The sequence below is a fragment of the Phocoena phocoena genome, chromosome 5, assembly GCF_963924675.1.
Source record: "Phocoena phocoena chromosome 5, mPhoPho1.1, whole genome shotgun sequence".
Lineage (NCBI taxonomy): Eukaryota > Metazoa > Chordata > Mammalia > Artiodactyla > Phocoenidae > Phocoena > Phocoena phocoena.
Window position 1 is genome coordinate 103,304,044 of NC_089223.1, and position 21,060 is coordinate 103,325,103.

The following is a 21,060-nucleotide window of genomic DNA, read 5'->3' on the forward strand; positions in this document are numbered from 1 at the left end:
AGCCAGGCCCTCATGCACAAGAGGTCAGACCTGTCCCGATCACGACCACCCTCCTTCTCACTCCTCTTTTTCCGGACACACTGGTCCACTCCCCAACCCCGGCGCCCCAGAACTTCCTCATCACCCCTTTGTAGCTCATGTCCCAAGCCCAGAAAAGCCTTGCACAGATCCATTCAGAGGCCAGCCTGGGCATCGTCTCCCCGGGCAGGCTTCCCTCATGCTCAGGACTTGGGTCTCTCTGTGCCCAGGCTCCTGGCTTCCTTCTGCCCCAGCAGTTAATCTTTGTATCTCTGGGTCTGTCTCCCACATAGCCTGGGGGATCCTCAAGGTCAAGACGGACACTCCCCTGGATAGCCGGCACCATCCCTACGCCGTGGCTGGGCACAGCATGGCCCATGGGAGAGATGTGTTACATGAGTGATGTGAGTTCGTGACCCTCCCACCATGAAATGACCTCCCACATTTGTGCATGTCCGGAGGGACTGATAGACTCTTGCCATCTCCTGCTCCATCGGAGGAGGTGATGACCCCTTCTTGCCAGAGCTCCCTTCTAAGCCCATCCCAGAGGGTCAGGGACCTTTGCACATCAGTGTCTAGGCAGTGATGCCCGGGTGCCCAGTACTGCAGGCAGGCAGCACAGGAGGGTGGTCTGACCTGGACGCTGGGGTGCCCCAGGCCCCCTGAATCACATCCCTAAAACATCGGGGCCTCTCCATTCAGCCAGCATCTGCTGAACGCCTACTATGTGCAGCTCTCCCAAGAAAGAGGCCATTGTTGATGGTGACAACGACTCCACTGGGCTCTTGGAGAGACAGCGAGGCCAAGCGGAAGGTTGCAGCCTTTGGCATCAGACAGAACTGGGTTAAATCTTGGTTCTGCCACTGAGTAGCTCTGCGTGACTATGGGCAAGGCACTGCATCTCTCTGAGCCTCAGTTTCCCTATCCATAGAGTAGCGTTCATGTTCCTGACACGTTCCTGACATGTTGAGAAACTGTGCTATTGAGAAAATATGTCTGAAGTACCTGGCACATGGCAAGCATTCAACAGAGAGTGGCCCTCGTCATTAGAATCCTTACAAAACCTCCCACGCCAGGTTACGAATCACAGTTCCCATCTGCGGATGAGAAAACTGAGCCTCCAGCGGTGAACGACGCCCCTGGGGAGGGGCTGGATCTTGAACCCAGATCGCTATGGCTCCTCCCTCCAGTCCGACCTCTTCTGCTCAGGCCTTGCCTCGTGTGAATGACGTGGTGCTGGTACCATTTCCCTTTCCATCTTGAGTTTGTAAAGCGCTTTGTCATGTACAAGGGGTTATGGTCCTCATTTAAGTAAATGGTATATACCAAATGATGAAAATAATGAAGGAGCAAGAAAGCCTCCCATTTTCAAGAGCTTTACACTTTGTTCTCCATTTTTCCATGGACACCATCCATGGAGGGTCTGAAGAAGCTGTGAGAGCAGCCGAGCAGAATTACTGTTATTTCAGAGTGAGTGGGATTTGGCAAGTCAGTGGGGTCCCGGGGCTCAACCATGTCCTTCTAACTCCCAGCCAGAGCCCCTCCTAGCCCACCCTGCCCAGAGAGTAGAAAGAAAAAGCAGCCCCTCCAGGTCCACTGCCCAAATCCAAGTGCCATATTTGAGGTGAAATGTGTCACCTCAACCAAACTGCACTTTCAATGAGCACGTTAAACCCTGTGAGCCAGTAATGTCATTTCTGGAAATCTGTCCTCAAGAAATGTCTAGATATGCGGGGAAAACTTTTCTAATAAAAAATGTGCACCATGGTGTTTATGTACAATAACGCAAAAGAGAGAGGGAGGGAGGGAGAGAGGGAAGGAGAACGGACAGAGGGGTTTGAACACCCGAAAGGGTCTGGCAGCTTTACGAACTGCAGTGGCTCCTGCTTTAGACTGTGGCATGAACAGCAGCTTCAAAGGCTAGCAAAGACAAGGACAGCCCCTATATGGGTTACACTCCCAAGTGGAAAAAGCCAGACACAGACGTACAGGTATAGTAGGACCTCAGACACATGTAAAATCTACTGGAAGAAAATACATGCAAATGCTAGATTCAAATAGGGACTTGGGGTGTCACTTGTCTCTTTCCTTCTTCTTTCCAGTGTTTTTACACAATAGAAATGGACTACCTCTTAATGGGAAAAATACTAAGCTCTTTTATTTCTATTGAAAGGGACATTTCATATTGATTTCACACACGTATTACCTTCAAAGGAGTCACAGCCAAATTTGCTTCCTGGTGCTTTTTCTGAAGTGCATCAAGCTGAAAGAGAACCAAGATTTTTGAAACCGTTGAGCCGTGGATTACACAGCTCGGTGCGTCCACAGGCGAGAGCTTGGCTCTTATCCCCCTCTTTCCCCACAGGAGCTCTCGGTGGGAACAGGGACCTTTCCCATCAGCTCCTCGGCCAGATCAGAGGAGGAAGGATGCTCTGAGCACTGGAGAATGAGCTCTGCCAGACTGCAGTTACCAGGGCCAGTTCTATTGCCTCTTACTTCAGGAAGGAAGCCTTCCCCATTCCCCATGCAGAGGTGCCAGAGTTCTTCGGTGTGGTGTTAAACCTGTAGGTTCCCTAGCCAGACACCCTAACCCCAGCCCAGCCACTCACTAGAACTGTGACCCTGTCAAGTCTTTCTCTGCCTCAGCTTTCTCATCTGTAAAGCGGGGTTAGTACTAGCGTCCACCTAACGGTGAGGATTGGATAAGGACTCTGTGAATCGATTCCTGTAAAGTGCTTAGACAAGGCTTGGCATCTGGTCAACATTCGATGAATATAAATCATTATTACTCTCTGCGGCAGGCACATGTGTGAAGCCACCTTGGACCTTCCAGCCTAGCCCAGCATCCAGCTGACTACCACCAAGTGATCCCCACTGATGCTTTGCAGAGCAGAATTGCCCAGCCGAGTCCTGCCTAAATTCCTGTTCCACAAAATGAACATTTCTATGCATCTATTTCGGCACACATTTCTGAATATATTTGAAGAGTAAAAGGCCGGCTCCAAGCAGACTGTCTTCTATTCAAAAGGCACACAGTAATAAGCTACAATACGACAGGTGCTCTGAGAATTCTTCTCACTCACTCTGATTCCCTCTGTAGTCAGTACAAGAAAGCTAGATAAATAAAAGTACTTCTTCTCCCCTTGAGCTCTTCTGACCTCTAATACTATTTTCAACCTTACATACCCATAATCAGAATTCATATGTGTATACACACACACACACACACACACATACACACATGAAACTATACTATACAAAATGTATTACAGCTTGCTTTTGTCATTTAATATAAAATCGTGGTGTTAATTCCATGGTATTACATACAAACCGATCACATTCTTTTAAAATCTTGCATATTATTTAATCATGAGGTTGAAACAAAATTTATTTAACCAATTCTTTGTTTATGAAAGTGTATATTGTTTCTGTTTTTTTGCTTTACAAACAAGGCTTTAATGAACATTTCTATATTCCTATGTTGGCACACGTTTCTGAATATATTTGAAGAGTAAAATGCCGGCTCCAAGCAGACCGTCCTCTATTTGGAAGGCACACGATAATATTTGCAGGCTTGGATGAAATCTCCTCTCTACTTCAGTTTAAGAAATAGCATGAATATGTTTCTGTGAGCTGTGTACTGGGGCATTTGCAATTAAAAAACGGACGAGAAGAAAGCGAAAAGACAACAGAATGGGAGAAAATGTTGCACATCCTATAGCTAATAAGGGACTGTATCTAGAATATATAGCAAATTCTTATAACTCAACAACAAAAAAAGAAACGACCCAATCACAAAGTGGACAAAGGATCTGAATAGACATTTCTCCAAAAAAGATATGAATTGCAAATAAACACATGAAAAGATGCTCAACACTATTAGCCATTAAGGAAATGCAAGTCAAAACCACAGTGAGAATAACCACTTCACACCCACTAGGATGGTTAGCAACAGAAAGACAGACAGTAGCAAATGTTGGTGAGAATGTGGAGAAGTTGGGACCTTCATCCATTGTTAGTGGGAATGTAAAATGGAGTTATCAGAGACAGACCTGAAAATAACTTTGATTGAAATGTTTAATAATTATATTACAAGAATTTCATCAGAGACTGGAAGCTATAAAAAATGAGTCAAATGGAAATTCTAAGACTGCAAAATACAATACCTGAAATGAAGAACTAAAATAATGAGTTTAAGAGCAAATTCAACTCACCTAAAGAGTATTACGTAACTGGAAGATGGATTAGAAAGAAATATCCAAACTGAAGCAGAGAAAGACAAAAAGAATGAAAAGAATAAAAAATAGACTTAAACATATATTGGTTAGGGTAAAAAGGTCTAACATGTGTAACTGGAGTTCTATTTTTCACAGGTCAGTGACAGACAGGAGTTCTATTTTTCACAGGTCAGTGACAGACAGGACAAAAATGTCATCATACCTCCTACACTGGTTGAGGGCACAGTGACAAATATACCTTCATTAATTGCCTTGGCTTTGGAGGTAGGTGCCAATACTTTGGAAAGCAAATTTGCAATATGTATTTAGAATGAACACTATTTCTTCTCCTTAAACCAGTAATCCCAGTTCTCTGAACTACTGTATATAAACAATGATATATAAATTAATGGAAATAACTATAGATCCAACAGTAGGGGAACAGAAATCACATCCACCCCATAGATTACTGCACAGTCCAAAAAATAAGGGACAAAAAGGCTATGAAGCAACATGGACAGAGGACATAAAACTCCACGTATAGTGTATTCGATTATACAAAGAATGCATAAGAAGGAGTCGGAAATCACTCCAAAATGTTGATAGTGTGTTTTCACCCATCGCTTTGCCAAAAAAATGTAAAGTGTGATACAATTCAGGGTAACAAGTTGTAGCCAAACAAATACACTCATTTATTTATGGTGGGAGTATACATGATGCAACATTTTGGAGGGTTATTTGCCATTATCGATCAAAGTTAATTATGTACATAGCCTTTGACCCAGTAACTCTTTCACTAGCAGAAACATATCCCAAGACAGATGTATAAAATGTTCGTTTGTAAAGCAAAGTAACAGAAACCATTTAGATTTCCATAAAGAAAGAATTGGTTAAGGAAGTTATGGTTTGGTCTCTTGAAAAATAATATGCAAGAGTTTAAAATAATGAAGTTCAGTTTGCATGTATTGATATGGAAATATCGCCAAAATTTTTTATTAAATGATAATAGCAAGATGCAGAATGTTTCTTATGGTATGATTTCATATATGTACACACACGTACTGAACGTGGGTAGATAGGGTTAAAATAAAGGAAGTTAGAAGGAGTTGGGGTTGAGGGGGAGAAAGGACTATATTTTTCTGCATTTTTTAAAGGTTGAGATAATTTTAGATTTACATACAGTTTAAAAAAATAATACAGAGAGATCCCTTGTGTACTTTGCCTGGTTTCCTCTAATGGGAACATTGTGCAAAACTATAGAATATTACAACCAGGTATTGATGTGGATACAATCCACCATTCTTTTTTTAAAGGTTTATTTTATTGAAGTATAGTTGATTTACAGTGTTGTGTTAATTTCCGCTATACAGCAAAGTGATGCAGATATATATATATGTATATATATGTATATATATATATATATTATTTTTTGTATTCTTTTCCATTATGGTTTAACACAGGATATTGAATATAGTTCCCTGAGCTATACAGTAGGACCTTGTTTATCCATCCTATTTATAATGGTTTGCATCTGCTAATCCCAATCCACTATTCTTATTCGGATCTCTCCTGTGTACATTTGTGTGTGTGTGTGTGTGTGTGTGTGTGTGTGTGTGTGTGTACCAAGTTCTGTACAATTTTATCACCTGTGTAGGCTTGTGTCTCCACCACCACAGACAAGATACTGAACCGTTCCAACTCCACAAGGACCTCTCCTGTTGCTCTTTTATATTCACACCCACTTCCTCCTTACAGAGAAAGGACTTTTATTTATGTAACATTTAAAAAACTGTTTGACAAAAAGGAGGACATGTCAATCCATGGAGGAAATATGCCTTCTGAAAAGAATGAAGTTATATTTGGTTATGTACTTGGAGAAAAAGGTAATCAAATGCCTTCCTCATAATCTATCCCCAAATAATTTGCAGATGGATTTATTAAAAAAAAAAACTGTTTGATTTTTTAAAAAGCCATACACATGTATTATTATTTTTAGATCTAACAAAGGTTACCTGGATGGAGGGATTACAGGCTGGTTTTTCTTCCCTATACTGCTCTGCACTTTCAAAATCTAATAAATACTTACAAACTGCGGGAAAGGGCCAGTGAGATCTTACCTACTTCTTTTTTCTACTCTCAAAACTTTCCCAAGTGAGGGAACATTGGTTTTCAGGGGGGAAAGGGAAGCATGGGCCCAGCCTACCTTGTCCTTGAGCTCACACCGGAGACGAGCAGCCTCATCCCGAGAAGCCTGCAGCTCCTGGTGTGCAGACCCTTGGTCTCGGAGCTGGCACTGCAGGGTCAGCACTTGGTGACGAAGTTGTCTGACGCACAGCCTGAGGTCCTCCTTGGAAGCCTCAGCTTCAGGGTCCTGGAGCTGTGGAATCACAGATTTGACTGTAATTCTTAGGTAATCTTCCAAGTAATTTGCCTTAGCCAACAGACAGTACCCGTTTTCCTTCTTAATTTGTTCTCCTGCTTACAATAAATTCCACAAAATAAAGTAACAGAGATCACTCCAAAAACTATTAGCCAGCATAAAAATCACTATTATCCATATATTATCTTATATTTTCAGTCTTTCTGCTATGCCCTTACCCAGGTGCCCTTACCCTTGAATGGGAGAGTTGGAGAGGGTCTAGGGAATCACAGAATAGCATTCTAGAGTGTTATTTAAAAAAAAATTTTTTTTCACACATGAAAAATATGTGAAATGGCATGGTATTCCAGAGTCTGTTTTAATAGACATCAGTCACCATTATACTGAAACACAGTACGATGAATGAAATTTAGTGTTCAAGTCCAATTATGAGACACTTATTACACTAAACCTTCATGTATTCCTATGGAACAGAATATACTGCATTTTCCCAAAACACTCTTCTTAAATCAGTACAAAATAGCCTCTCACCCTTCTTGGGTCAAACACGAGTGGGTTTCATATGAACATCAAATAGGGAATTTCTGGGAGGGCAGAAAGTGAGAAAAAAGGGGCTGATTTATCACCATGGGAAGTGTGGTCAAACGGCAGTGATGCTACTGCCCCCACTGGTTCTGGACTCTAAATTTTTATTTTTTAATAACGTATACATACATATACATAAACATGCATATATAGGTATATATGCGTATATACACACACACACACACACACACACACACACGTACACACACACACATACACCCCCACATATTTTTTTCTATATACGTTTATATGCCATAGATATCTTTTGTATCCTGTTTTCCTCCCTTAATACCATGTCATGGTCATTTTTCCATATCATTAAATAATGTCAAAAACCCTGTTAGTATCTAGTCAGTATTCTGTGGCATGGTGAACGCTCAGATTATTCTAATATACTGATGCTATAATTGAGGCTGAGATAGAAAGCCTTATCTGACACACCTCTGGTTCTTCCCCTGAGATCATCAGAGGGGAATTTCTGTGTCAAGGCCCTGAGCATCATTAAGGTCTTGATTCATGCTATTAAGGCGGCCTTGGGAAAGAGCAGCCCTGCTAGTAGTAAAAGTTCCAATTGCAATGCGTCCAGGGTCCCGGAAACTCAGAGATGTCTCAAATGCCATTGCTCCCGGCCCTGGCAGTCTAGCTTTCATTGAAAGCAGCCACCCCGGGAATGGAAAGCCCACAGAGATCATCTCTCCCACGTGTTCCTGACCTGGGTGTGAGATGGCAGGAGGGGCAGGAGAGAGAGGATGGAAGGGAGACAGAGACAGCAGAGTCAAGGCGACTGGGTGGCCCATCAGGCCTCTCCCTTGTAAGCAAGGAATACGATAGCAGAATGTGTTGTTTTGTTTTTTTTTAGTTAATAGAAATTCACAGATTGTGGGCCTGAGATTCACAGGCTGGGCCCTGTCAAAAACAGATGGGTGCTCCGAATGGTTCCGTAAGATCCAGCTCCAAGATTTGCAAAACAACTTGGCCTTTCTGGGAAGTTTGGTGCCTTTGCTGCCTCTCTCCTCTGCGGTGATTTAGGCTTCATCCCCAGGGTCCTAAGACAGCATCCACAGGACATTATTCTAAAGAGAATAAAAGTGTGGGGTGGAGGCTGGCCCTGCCTGCCACGTGGCACCGCCCCACTCAGTGACCCTCGTGAAGGACCCATGACTCACTTGCTCCCTAAAAGACCTCAGAGGCACGTGCTCTAGCCACAGGCTGCACTTGGGCTGGGAGCCCTGGGGAACACGGCCCTCGGGGAGCTCTGTCTGGTGGGGGAGGTTGACGCAGAGATAAGCCACTAGCACAGGGCGGTGAGGAGAAGCCAGGAGGCCGCCGGAGCCCCAGGGAAGCACTAAATCAAAGGCGTCCACTGCCACCCAGCAGTGTGTGGTGAATGCGTAACAACCCACTCTCCAGGGAGGGAGAGGCACACGGATGTGTAGCATGTGCTGATTTCCGTGGTTTAAATACCATCATGGCCAACTGCAAGCTACCAAAATGGCACCACGGAAAGCAGAGTTAGGGAGAGACGTGCCTCAGTTGCCTCTGCACCGAATCCATCCTGGGGGATTGGGAGGAGATGCACTAAAATGAGACCCAGACAGTGAGCAGCAGTTCTCAGGAGAAAGCTGGGGTGTGGGAGGGCCGGGTTGAGGAACTAGGAGCGAGGGCCGGGTTGAGGAACTAGGAGCGCAGAGACTAGGGAATGTATCTAGCAACAGCTGAAGCTCCCCAGGGGCCAGTTTATAACTCATCAAAAGGAGTTTGGACTTCATACCAAGTGTCACAGGAAGACCCAAAGGGTTTAAGGTTTTTATTTTAAGCAAATAAAAACAAGATCAGGTTTGTAACCTGGGACGAGGGAAACAGGAAGCTTTCTTCACCCTCTGCCTCCTGTCCATCAACAAATCCCATTGATTCTAACTTTAGTTTTTACCTGGACTCCTCTCTTTTTTAAAAAAAAATTCCTCTATTCTAGCATCATCTCTTGGCAAAAATCCTCTTGACTGTTCTCCCTGTGTCCTCCCTGTGTCTTTACAGCATCAAAGATCGCATCATTTTTCGACAGAAATTTAATCATGTTGTCCTGCTGAAAACCCTCCAATAGTCTCCCACTGCATTTGGAAGTGATCATAACCAGAGCCTACAAGGCCTCCCGTGATCTTTCTTATGACAACTTTTCCATCCTCATCTCATACCACGCCCCACCCATGCCCACCGCGATCCAGCCACGCTGGCTACTTTCTGCTTTTCAGCAAGCTAGGCTCATTCCTGCCTCAGGGGCTGGCCACTTGCTTCTCCCTCTGCCTGGAATGTTCTTCCTTCGCTGCTCCTTTCAAACCTTGAGACTCTCAGCTTGAAATTCACCTTCTCAGAGTTTTAGTTCCCACCAGGTCTTACTAGCTGGGATTTGACAAGATATGAGGGAAGTACATAAAAACAATTCTTTGCAGGCATTAAATGGCAGCCAACGCAGGGCTACAATCCATGAGAAAAAGGATGCACAACAAGGTGAGCTCTACATTGTCCCTGGAACATTTTCCAAACCATGGTTCAGGGAAATAGATCCCATGCTGAGCATGGTGGTCCTGCTAAGTGGAATCAGAGACTGGGGTTCAGGGATGCTATGACAGCTGGGGTTTGTGGGACAAAGCAACAGAGAGAGGTGAACCACAGAGAAGAAATCCAGACACTGTCCTAGAAATACCCTTGGGTCCTTGGCTGAATCATACGGGGTGCCACATAGTGTAAGACTCAGACCTAGCAGAGAACAGCAGCTGGGAGATCAATTGCTAGAGAGATTTTGGAGGTCACACACTGCTACAAAGATAGCAAAGTTCTGGTGTAGCCGAAGTGGAGAGTCTTTGGTGAATGCTCTGGGAACTCAGTTGATACCACTGAAAGGCCATGCCCTAGAAACAAGGACCACCCTTGAGGAGTAAAATCAAGCCCTGGTACTGAGGGGAAAACTGAAGTAGACCTGCACAGGAATAATGGTCTGCTGTTCATTCAGCTACCTACCAGAACAAAACTTACAACACGCTTTAGAGGAAGCTAATAAGCAGGAATCTCTACATGTTCCACATAACGTCCAACATTTAAAAAAAAATTACTAGTCACATGAAGAAGCAGAAAAGTGGGCCTTAACCAAGAAATAAAATAGCCAATAGAAACAGACTCAGAGATAATCTAGATATTGGGGTTAGCAGACAAGACCTTCAAAATAACTATGATTATATTTTTTAACAACATAGGAAAAAACAGACAAAAATGAATGAAAATGTGGAGTATTTCAACAGAGAATCAGAATCTCTTTAAAAAGGGTAAAATGGATATGCTACTGCAAAATACAATAAATGAAATTAAGAACTAATGGATGGGTTTATTAGAAGACAGGACACAGCAGAACTGAACAGCAGAACTTTTAGTGAACTAAAAGACAGGTCAATAGAAAATTCAAACTGCTAACACAAAGAGAAGAAAATAGAACAGTTCCAAAAGATGTGGGATAAAGTGAAAAAACAGTCTAGGTTTTTAGGAGAGGAGAGAAAAATAGAAAGGAACAAAATATTTGAAGAACTAATGGCCAAGAATTTTCCAAATCTGATTAAAGATATGACTCCACAGTTTCAAGAGGCTCAGAAAAACCAAGCAGGATAAACATAAATAACACTTCATGTAAGCACATCATAGTCTAATTGCCAAAACCCAAAGATGAAAAGCAAATCTTTAAAATAGTCTGAGGTAAAATGATACATTTCTTTCAGGGGAAAAAAAGACAAATGATTCCTTTTCTGAACAGAAACTGTGGGAGCCAGAAGACAATGAAATGAGATCTTTAAAGTGTCAAAAGAGGGAAACATATCTTCCTATCTAAAATTGTGAATCCAGAGTGAAAAAAATCTTTTAAAAGTGGAGTTGAAAAATTGTTTTCATAAAAAGAAATTTGAGGGGATTCATCACCAGGGAAAAATAACAAAGTTCTTCAGGTGGGTGTAAAACAGAACCACACAAGTAGAAGACAGAATGAACAGCACAAGAATGCAGAAAGATATGAATAAACATAAAAGAGTATTGAGTGTTTAAAACAACAATAGTAATAGCACTTTGTAAGGTATATATACGTAGAAGTAACATAGTTGACAAAAATAAACAATGAGCAGGATGAAAAGGAATAAATGGAGTAAACTATTAAAAGATTTTTGAATTATTTGAGACATGGTAAAAGTACTAATTTAAAGTAAATTTTAATAATTAATACCTACAATTTGAAATTTCTAGGGTAACCACTAAAAGAATGACACTAAAATGTGTATCAAAATAAGCTAATAGAGAAGAAAATGGAATAATAGAAAATAGTTTACTAATACCAAAAACAAAGGCAGAAAGAAGGAATGAAAGAAAAGAGAACAGAGCAGACAAATAGAAGAAACAGCAAGAAGGTAAACATAGAGCCAATTACACGATTATGTATGTGAAATGTAAATGGACCAAACACTCCAACTAAAAAGCAGAGGATGTCAAACTGAACTAAGTTTAAAAAAAAAACAAAAACAGCCATATGTTTTTTCTAAGAAACATACTTTAAAGATCCTGATAGCTCGAAAGCAAAAAGATGGATGGTGTAAAAAATTTATATACCATGAAAATACTAATGAAAAGAAACTGATGTGGTACTTTAATATCAGACAAAGTCAACCTTAGGGCAAGAAATGTGAGAGATAATGACAGATATTTCATCATGATAAGAGTCAATCCACCAGGAATACATCATAATCCTATATCCATGCGTATCTAATAAATAATTTCAAAACATATGTATTAAAACTAACATAACAAAAATAAGAAATAAACAAATGCACACGCAGAGTTGGAGATTTCAAAAGCCATCTCAGGGCTTCCCTGGTGGCGCAGTGGTTGAGAGTCTGCCTGCCGATGCAGGGGACACGGGTTCGTGCCCCGGTCCGGGAAGATCCCACATGCTGCGGAGCGGCTAGGCCCATGAGCTATGGCCGCTGAGCCTGTGCGTCTGGAGGCTGTGCTCCACAAGGGGAGTGGCCACAACAGTGAGAGGCCCGCGTACCGCAAAAAAAAAAAAAAAAAAAAAAAGCCATCTCGGTAGATGACAAAACGAATAGACCATACATCAGTAATGATATTGAAGATTTGATCAGCATAATTAATCTGCTTGGGCTAATTAATACCCAGCAACTGCAAAATATTCATTCTTTGCAAGGGCACATAGAATATTTACCAAAATAGATCATAACATGGTCAATGAAAAAAATCTCAACAAATTTCAAGATTAAAATAATATAGTGGGGCTTCCCTGGTGGCACAGTGGTTGAGAGTTCTCCTGCCAATGCAGGGGACACGGGTTCATGTCCCGGTCTGGGAAGATCCCACATGCCGCGGAGCGGCTGGGCCCGTGAGCCATGGCCGCTGAGCCTGCGCGTCCGGAGCCTGTGCTCCACAGTGGGAGAGGCCACAACAGTGAGAGGCCCCCATACAGAAAAAGATAATAATAATAATAAAAAATAAAATAATATAGTGTATGTTTTCTGACAACAATGAAATGAAGCTAGACATCAATAGCAAAAATGTAACTAAAAAATTCTACAGATGCTTGGAAATTCAACAACACACTTCTAAATAACCCATGGGTCAAGGAAGAAATTACAATAGAAATTAAAAGCTAAACTTTGAACTGAACAGACATAAAAAGTACAACTTATCAAAATGTGTGGGTTGTACTTGAAACAGTGCTTAGAGAGAAATGCATAGATTTAAATGCATAAATCACAAAAGAAGAACAGTTGAAAATCAATGATCCAAACTTTCAACCCAGGAAGCCTGAAAAAGAACAGCCAATGAAACCAAAAGAAAGTAGAAGAAAGGAAACCATGAAGATATTAGAAGAAACCAATGAAATAAAATACAGACATACAATAAAGAACATCAATAAAACCAAAAAATGATCCTGTGAAATGACTGATAAAATTGGAGAGAAAGAGAGAGAGACAGAGAAAGAGAGACAGAGACAGAGAGGCAGAGAGATCGGATATGAATATATACAAAGGACTCAACACTAAATATCCTACAGACACATTCAAGACCACTGGAAAAATAAATTTCATCCTAGCTGTCCTGAATGTCGAGTATTGTCTATAGATGAGGAAAACAACTCAGAGAAGTCACGGATATAGTCAGCACAGACCTGGGTTTGAACCCTGTTTGACTGAGTTCTAAAGCCCACTGCTCTCTCCTTTCAAGACCCAGTATTCAGTGTGATAGAGGTGTTGGCTAAAGCTATGGTGGTAATCAGATTGCAATATAGAAATGTATCAACTCAACACATCGCACATCTTAAACTTACACAGTGTTAGATATCAATTACGTCTCAATATAAATACATAAATACCAAAACATAAAAAGACTCAATGTACAGAATTATAACTTGAGGTGCTTGAAAAACTCCTTGGTCTGAAAGTAAAAGCTCTAATATTAAAGTGTAAACACCCACTCCATGTCCCACCAGATACCAATTTGAACAGCCTGAGCAGCGGGGCAGACTCACATTATCTTGTCCAGGGTAAGAATAAAGACTCTGGAGCCTGACTGCCCAAGTAGAGTCTGGGTTCAACCCCTCCTAGCTGTGTGACTCTGGGCAAGTCACTTAACTTCTCTGTGCCTACGTTTTCTCATCTGGGAAATGGGGGTGGTGACTGTTCTTCCCTCCTAGGGCTGCTGGAGGACACGGTAGTAAAGGGTGTGGTCAGTGCTATAAGTCAGCAGGATGATTAAACAACCATGCAGAGTCAACCTACCCGGGGGCCACCGCGTGGGGACTTCAGAGCTCGCCCTTGGTCTGCAGAACACTGTGGTCTTTTGTCGTCCTTCTCCAAATGTGCTTCGTTCACTCCTGCCCCATCGGTGTTTCCTTGCAGGGCACTGGATCCTGCGGTATTTCCCCAGGCCAGCGATGTAGCAGGAGAATCAGCACCGCACCTGGAATTCTCCAGGCTTAAACAAGGTCCTGTCCGCTCTCCAGCCAGACCCATTTCCTGCTCCGAGGGTGGCCCAGGGCCTCTTGCAGTCAGTTGCCCTGAAATCTCAGTCACCTGCACCCCCCTTTCTACAGCGTTCACCTGGTCCACCGCCATCATGTTTTTTCCCTGGAGATACTCCTCTGCTCTCACCAAAGGTCCCCCATCTGTGCTGCTCCCCCACACGACTTCCCCCTCCAGGACTTGGATCCTTTGTAGAAGGTGTTCATTCTCCCCTCTGAAGGCTTGGATCATGTCTTCTATTCCCAGCACTATATCCTTTATCAGCTCTTTATAACTGACCCCAAGCTCCGAAATCAGTGCACTGAGCTCCCAGTTTTCCAGGGTGATGCACTCCATCACGCCTTTGGATTTTCGGATGCTCGCAGACATGGCTTTCCGGAGCTGCCCAAGGTGCCCTTTCAATCTCTCGTTTTCCTCTTCGAGCTCAGAAATTTTGCAGTAACTTTTCCTGTTACAGTCTTCAAGGTCAGAAATGACCTGCACGTACTGGTCCAGCTCCCTCTTTACGTGAGAGATGTCTCCTAACAGCACGCCGTTATCCTGTTTGAGCGCAGATATTTTTTTCACATTTCTCTCCCTCTCTTTTTCCAGGACACGCAGTTTTCTGTGGCATCGTTCCTGATCTACCTGAAGCTTGGCGTTGTCACGTAAAACTTTGCTTCTCTCCGTCTTCAATCCAGAAATGAGCTGACGAAAGCTCGTCCTCGCTCTCTCGAGGGCTCTCGGCTGCTGAGAGAGCTGGTTCCGACCCCACTCAGAGGGCGCCTCTGGCGGGCCCGGGCTCAGGTTGACCAAATCCAGCACCGGCCCTGGAAGAACTTCGCCAGTGCCTAGGGCCTCATTCTCTCCTGGCTCAACGTCTTCATCAGGCTCCTCGGGGTTTGCTTCCTTGGCATAACAAATATCGAGATCCTGGTTTGCCAAAGCCTGCTGAGGATACGCGTCCTCCTGGCAGCTGTGCCATCTCCGAGCAAAGCTCCAGTTCTCTCCTGCCAACGAGGAAGCTTTCCGGCCATGCCCCCCACTCCCAGGCTTCAGGATAGAGAGTTGCTGGAAACAAGCCTCCATCTCCTCTTCAAATTCCTCTATTTTTAACGCAGATCCCTCACGGCCTTTGCTCAGAGCCCGGGAGTGACTGGTAGGTCGGGCCCCCTCGGGCCATAAAGCCAATCCAGGAGACGGTGGCAAACCTCCCTCCTGCAGTAGGAAAAGCATTTCCTTGGCTTCACAGTCCTCGGAGCCAGGCTCCTCCTGGACATCCCTGTGGCCCGGGCTGGACCCTTGGAGATGCGACAGTTCCTCCTCCTCTTCCTGTCCTTTGTCCTCAGGGCTTTCCTCTGGGAGAAGCAGAGCATTTCCAGACCACACGCAGTCTTCCTCCTTGCCTGGAACTCTCCTGACAGCTCTGCCCTGCTCTGCAAGGGTTGGAGCACCTGCCGGAGGCGGCCCATTGGTGCTGTGGGCCCTGGAGAAGGCGGCTGTGGGAGCCTCTTCCTCCTCCGATGATGAAAGCCCTCCTCCCCCTTCTCCCCCTTCTCCTCCTTCTTGGGGGCTCCAGACATGCCTTCCCCCCCACCCCCTCCTGCTCAGGGATTCAGGACCCTCCGTTGACGCTGAGGCCTCCCCCTGAAGAAGGGGCAGTGGAAGCTCCCGCCTGGGCCCAGGGCAGGAGGTTGCAGCTGGGGGTTCGGAAGCCCTGTGCTCATTCCATACACCCTCTGGGGCCCTGACACCAGCCTCCAGGCTCAGGGTCTCACGGCTTTCCTGACTTGACTGAGCCCTGGCACCGAGGTCATCCTCCTTCCTGCCACCGGTCCTCCTCGCCTCCCGCATCTCCGGTCTCCACTCTGGGGTTCCTCCTCCCTCCTTGCAAGAGTCTTTTAGGTCCTTGGGGCCTCTCCTGGGAAATTGGTGATTTGAAATGCATGGGGACTCCCGGCAGAGGGAGGCATCGTGGCTCCTTGCCTGGCGATGATCCCGGCTGGGGTGTCCTGCAGCGGAGGAAGCAGGCGGGGGCCTGGTCTCCAGCACCTGTTGGGCTTGCAGTTCTTCTGGGGAATCTTCCAGGAGCAGCTGCAGTAGTGGCAGGGAAGCCGAGTCCCCAGCCTGCCCCCAGGGAGGGCGTGTGCATGTCTGCATTGGGAGGAAGGACACCTGGGCCAGGGTGGCTGCTAGGTTCTGCTCTGAAATCCAGGCCAGCTCCAACGGGAGGAGTGAGCTGTCCATGTCCTGCCCCGGGGGGCAGCCACAGATGAGAAGGAGGGTCTGTTCGCCCAAGCTGGGCTCAGCCGGAGTAAACTAGGGGAGGGAAGAGAAGAGAAGGGGTGAAGCGGCCCCTTCCCCCATAGAGCCTCTCCCCATCTCTCTGAGCTCATCTCCTCACCCAGCCATACAGGTCTTCCAAACACCCCGGGTCTGTTAGCACTCCAGGGCCTCTGCCCCTGCCCTTCCCTCTGCCCCGCCCCCCCCCCCCCCCCCCCCCCGCCACGGCTCACCCTCTGGCTTCATTAACATCTCAGCTCAAACGTTACTTCCTCAAAAAGGCCTTGCTGACCACTTCCACCACTGTCTGTCCATTCACCCCCTTTCCCTCGCTCTGTAGCGCCCTCCCCTCACTCACATCATGTAGGATATGTGTGTGTGTATTGTTTAACTCCTCCCATAGCCCTGCACTGTCCAACATGGTAGCCGCACAGGCCACACGGGGCTCTTCCAATTTAAAGCAATTCAGTGAAAGTTAACACCCAGTTCTGCAGTCACACCAGCCACGTTTCAAGTGCTCAGAAACCATGCGTGGTTCACAGCTCCTACACCGGACCGCACAGGTGCAGAATATTGCCAGCACTGTGGAAGGCTCTAGTGGACAGCAAGGTGTAGACTATCTGCCTAGAACAGTCCCAGGCACACAGGAGGTGTTTCATAGATATTTTTGCATATCTTTTTATATTCACTTATTCAATGAGCTTAACCAGAGAGGAGGACTGGCCTGACTCAGAGAACAAACCCAGGCTGGGCTGAGGCCCGGGAGAGGAAACTTGGCTTCATCCAGGCTCGGTAGGAGCCCTCGGCTCACATGTGACCACGACCCCACTCGCACCTCGCAGCGCTCCCAGCCTCACCACCTCTACCTGGGGGGTCTTCCCACCTGGCCTGCCCTTTCGCTGTCCATCCCTGGTTTCCTGTCTGTCTAACTACTTCCCCAGCTTCTCTGTGAAGCTCTCCCCACCCCAGGGACTGCTCTGCTCTTTTCCCACTTTGGGTGTGACAGCACACCACGCAGTGGCTCAGAGCAGGAGGTGAATGAATGAAAGTAGGTGAGCAAGGAAGGCCCCCCTCTTTAGAACCACAGAACCGCATCACGGCTGGCTGGAGCCAGGCTCCTGACCCGTAGGCCAGAGCGTGGTGCAGAGTGTGGGCTATGGACACGTGAGGACCCCAGTCCCCTAGAGGGCTGTGAGGCCTTGGGAAATCACAGCTTCCTCATATGCAGAAGGGGGGATGGGTCATGGCTCCTGCCCCATCGCTGGCGGGGAGGTTTCAATGAGATGAAGTTTGCTACGTGGCAGCTGGGTCTGGGTACACAGCTGGGGCACAGAGCCTTCCTGCCCACTCCCCACCCAGGGCTCAAATCTCCCTCTCAATTATTTCCAGAATGTTCTTCCAAACCCCAAGCTTCTTTACCTCCTCCCATCTTCTACGTGGTGGCCACACAGTAGGGCTGATCAGACCCAGCTGGCACCCCAGGCACGCAGAAAGCCTCTGGCCTCACCTGTCCACGGTCAGATCCCGCGAGGTCTCCTGGGAGCTTGTCCGTGGTCTCCGGGCCTGGGATCCAGACAGCAGTGCTTTGTCCAGCCCCGATGCAGTCCCAGGCGCGGGGCCCCTCGGAGGGCTGGCCTGGGAAATGACAGGACCCGAGAGTTAAGAAGACCCTCCTAGGAGCTTTCCCATGATTGCCACCAGCAGTGCCATCTGCTGTTAGGATGAGACAGCACTTCTCATGACTCAGGGCCTTTGAGCCTCCAAAAGTGGCCTGCTGGCCACCACTGCCTGTCAGGTGAGAAACCGAGGCTCAGGGATGGGGAATGACATCCACTGGTGAGCAGCAGAGTGGGGTCTGGAAGCCACCTCTTCTGACCACAAAGCCCACGACATCTCCCTGGCCCCACACCGTCATGGCCACACAGGGTCATAATCCCTGGCCCCCAGCCCCTCACGGTCAGCACCTAGACAGGGGAGTTGATGCCCAGGCTTTGCCAGACACGCCCTGCCCCCTTCCCCAAGGACAAACCTGACTTCGTTTGACTTGTCAGCTCTGTTCCCCAGAAATGGGATGGAGGGGAAAGGTCAGCTTTGCTGGTCAACAGCCCCGCTGGGTATAACTGACCCCCTCATCCTTAAGTTGAATTTCACCTTGGAAAACTGTACATAGACCACAGACGGCCAGTTGGACACCGTGGCTTTGGGGCTCCCTGCATGCAGTGGCTTTTGCAGCAGGGACCCTGGAAGCTGCACCCGAGAATATTAGCAGAGATATTGGTTCCCGTTAGGGACAACTTAGGGATAAGGGGGTCCCAGCAACTCCCAGGCTTCACACTTGTCTCACACCTGAGCTGTCACTGGGGCGGGGGCGGGGAGTAGAACAGCTCCTGGTCATGACACGGTCTTCTGCGAAGACAAAGCCCCCTGAAGGGACCCCTGCTGCCTGAGGCTGGCACGTGCGTCGCCTGGTTGGCACCTTCTGAGGGCTGAGGGAGTGAGCCTAAATGTCGCGTTGAGCCTAAGTCACAGACCTTGCCATGGGCATTGTGGACTCTGATCCTACCTTTCCCGGCTGTGTGGCATCAAGCAAGCAACACTACCTCTCTGAGCCTCAGCTTCTTGACTGTAGAGCAGGGACCGCCACCCTGCTGTGTCATCAGAGAGCTGGCCCATCAGTGGATGTCCACGCGGGGCCCCCCACGCACCTGCCGAGCCCCTTGGTCCAGGCGCCCCGTCAGGGCCTCGGTTTCCACAGGCATCCGGAGCCTCCTCCCAGGGCAGGGGCAGCGATTCATCCTGAACACAGCCCAGGGCGTCCTTGAGGAAAAAAACACAAGAAGACAAGACAGCTGTGAGTGTCCCTGGTTGCAAGGGACCCTCCAAGCCTGTCCCAGCCAAGTCCCTCCCAAGGACCCCTGGAGAGAGTTGCATCCCCTCCCCAGGTGAGGACAGCAGAGGGCAGTGGCCTGGCCATAGGGCCCTGGTCCTGCGTTCTCGGTCCTGCCAACCAAACTGACTCCTGTGAGCACCCAGCATCCATTTAGCAGACAATGGGGAGCTTGTCCATTCAGCCAAGATTTTTCTGGGCCCCCCAAGGCGGCACCAAAGGCTCCAGTCCCCTTTCCTTCCGGTGCAAAAGTTCCCTCTCTATCCACCCGAGGTGGGAGCCTGTCCCTCCGGGCAGTCCTGTCCCTCAACTGTCCACAGGCCCCAAACGCCGCAGCCAGGCATCTCCGGGTGGCACCCTCCTCCCCACCCCAAAAGGCAAGCTGGGCTGCAGCAAGGAGCTTCCCTAACCCAATGCCCACACCCCGCCCCGCAGAGCACGTTAGAGGCAGCACCTGGACTGCGGCTCCAGCCACCACCCGCGAGGGGCCAGGGCACGAGTCTCCTGCAGGTTCCCACTGCCCCGGGTACGCCTAGCCCAGTTCTAAGGGGCGCTGTTTGCTTCCCACCTGCTCCCACACTAGACCCGAGGTCGTTCAGGAAGGAAACTGGCCTTCATTCGGTCCGCACTGACACTACAGCCTGGCACACACTAGGTGCTTAATAAAGGTTTGACAGTTGGATGGATAGACAGAATGTGCAGAAAGGCAGACATTTCGGACTCGCCGTGCATTTATTCAGCAAACATTTATTAAGCTCCTACTGTGGGTCAGGTGCTCTTCTGGGGAGGGAGAAACGGAAATGGACAGGTCATGCCCCGTGCCCATCCCCAGGTCCTCACCTGCTCTCAGCAGACCCCTGCGCTGGCCACTAACTGGGCCTCCTGCTTCCCCTCCCGTCCTGCCCGCAGCTGCCAGGGACCCTCTGACCTGCAAGTCCACCCTCACCTCCCCCACTCAGTCCACGGGATCAGCTCCTGTGCTGCGGTCAGGCACGGAGGCCGTCCAGGGCTGTCACTGCAGCCCGTGACACTCCTGGTCCTGGCTTCCTCTCACAGTGCCTCCCTGTTCCCCCACGCTGGTTCCTGCTGGCCTCCGCACGTGCGGTTCTTCCTGGCTGCCTGGCGCATCCTCCTGGGAAGGGTACTGGTTGCAGGCTGCCTCCTTGCAAAGCCCTCCCTGCCCCTGGCTCTCTGCCCCTCCTTTCCACACCCTTTGGCAGCCGAGCAATTGCACTGAAATGGAAACCGGCTCAGGTTGCTCTCCTGTTTCCAACCCTTCCATGCTTCTCACTGCCCTGAAAGATAAAACCCCTGCCTGCCCAGCCTCACCACACCCATCTCTGCTCTTTGGATGAACCCTTCTCCCTCCTGCCTTGGGGCCTCGCACCCCTAGTGCCTGCTGCCTACACCTCTCCTCCCCACCCTTCTGCCTGGCCCAGCTGCTCCCTTCTGGGCTTAACTTAAAGGCCAGATCCTTAATGAGGCTTCCCTGAGCCTCCCCCAAATGAAGCCCCTCCCTCACTGCAGCATCTTCTCCTCATACCCCAAGGTTGTGACCTTCCAGTTACTGTGTGACAGTTTGTGTCTTGTCCAGTTCTCCTCAGAGACCAGGGGAGACCAGGCCCTGGCCACATCTTAGGATCACCC

General features: G+C 47.5%; 1 protein-coding gene across 1 annotated transcript in view; it reads right to left on the reverse strand.

Annotated features, from left to right (window-relative positions):
* C5H4orf50 (chromosome 5 C4orf50 homolog) overlaps window positions 1-21,060 on the reverse strand; it is a 49,602-nt gene that overhangs the window by 12,598 nt on the left and 15,944 nt on the right. The window contains exons 4-8 of the mRNA XM_065877266.1: window positions 19,232-19,343; window positions 18,034-18,161; window positions 14,022-16,562; window positions 6,439-6,612; window positions 2,225-2,281 (exon numbers count right to left, since the gene is read on the reverse strand). Coding sequence (XP_065733338.1) covers window positions 2,225-2,281; window positions 6,439-6,612; window positions 14,022-16,562; window positions 18,034-18,161; window positions 19,232-19,343 — 3,012 coding nt within the window. The remainder of the gene's footprint in view (window positions 1-2,224; window positions 2,282-6,438; window positions 6,613-14,021; window positions 16,563-18,033; window positions 18,162-19,231; window positions 19,344-21,060) is intronic.